Here is a 904-nt window from a genome sequence, read left to right on the forward strand (position 1 = left end):
GTCTGAAGAGAGAGGGGGGGCCGCGAACGATTTCAAACCCTCTGGGGTGAAAAAAAAAAATACAGAGTGGGTGTGGGGTCTCAAGCCACGAGGGCGAAATCCCAGTGAGATTGCTGTCGGTTCAAGCGGCCGGTGCAGGAGGGGCACAACTAACAAAACCATCCGCTCCTGTAACGCCGGCGACCTGTGCCAACTCCTCTGCACGCAGAGCGCTGACAGGAGATGAAAAAAGCCAAAGGAGTTAAAGAAACAAAGGAAAAGATTCTCTATTTTCCCTTTCTTGTTTTCCCCTCTAAGCCCCTCCACGGTAAAGGGATCGTCAGGGGCTGGCGTAGCGGCGGCGCTAGAGCCAGGCCGCCATTGGCTGCCCAGCTCGGGTGATTTGCATTTCGGCGGCTATAAAAACGGAGGCGGCTCACAGCCGCGCAGCTCCAGCCCGAAGAGGGAAGGGGAAGGTGCTGAGTGTGGGCGGGATCCACGCGTCCTCCGAGCCCGCCGGAGCCTCTGAGCTGCAGCCTGCAGACTTCTCCTGCACACGGCTCGCAAAAAAAGCGTGCACTCGGGAGCCTGGGACTCACGCCCAGACCTGCAAACCACAGAGGAAATCGCTCGCTCAGCGTTTTGGAATAGCGCTTGGGGCTGGCGGCATGAGTCCAGCCAGGCGCGGGGGCAGCCCCTGCCTTTTCCCCTTGCAGCTCTTCAGCCTCTGCTGGGTGCTCTCGGTGGCCCAGAGCAAGACTGTGAGATACAGCACCTTCGAGGAGGATGCCCCCGGCACGGTCATCGGGACCCTGGCCGAAGACCTGCATATGAAAGTGTCCGGAGACACAAGCTTCCGCCTGATGAAGCAGTTCAACAGCTCGCTGATCCGAGTGCGTGAGGGCGACGGGCAGCTGACCGTCGG

General features: G+C 60.0%; 1 protein-coding gene across 1 annotated transcript in view; it reads left to right on the top strand.

Annotated features, from left to right (window-relative positions):
• The first annotated feature begins 450 nt into the window (after positions 1 to 450).
• Positions 451 to 904, top strand: part of PCDH8 (protocadherin 8) — a 4279-nt gene continuing 3825 nt past the window's right edge. Inside the window, 1 exon segment of the mRNA XM_010846149.1 lies at positions 451 to 903. Within this exon segment, the coding sequence (XP_010844451.1) occupies positions 648 to 903 (256 nt within the window). The 5' untranslated portion in view covers positions 451 to 647.

The sequence above is a fragment of the Bison bison genome, unplaced genomic scaffold (genome assembly GCF_000754665.1).
Source record: "Bison bison bison isolate TAMUID 2011002044 unplaced genomic scaffold, Bison_UMD1.0 scf7180017864232, whole genome shotgun sequence".
Lineage (NCBI taxonomy): Eukaryota > Metazoa > Chordata > Mammalia > Artiodactyla > Bovidae > Bison > Bison bison.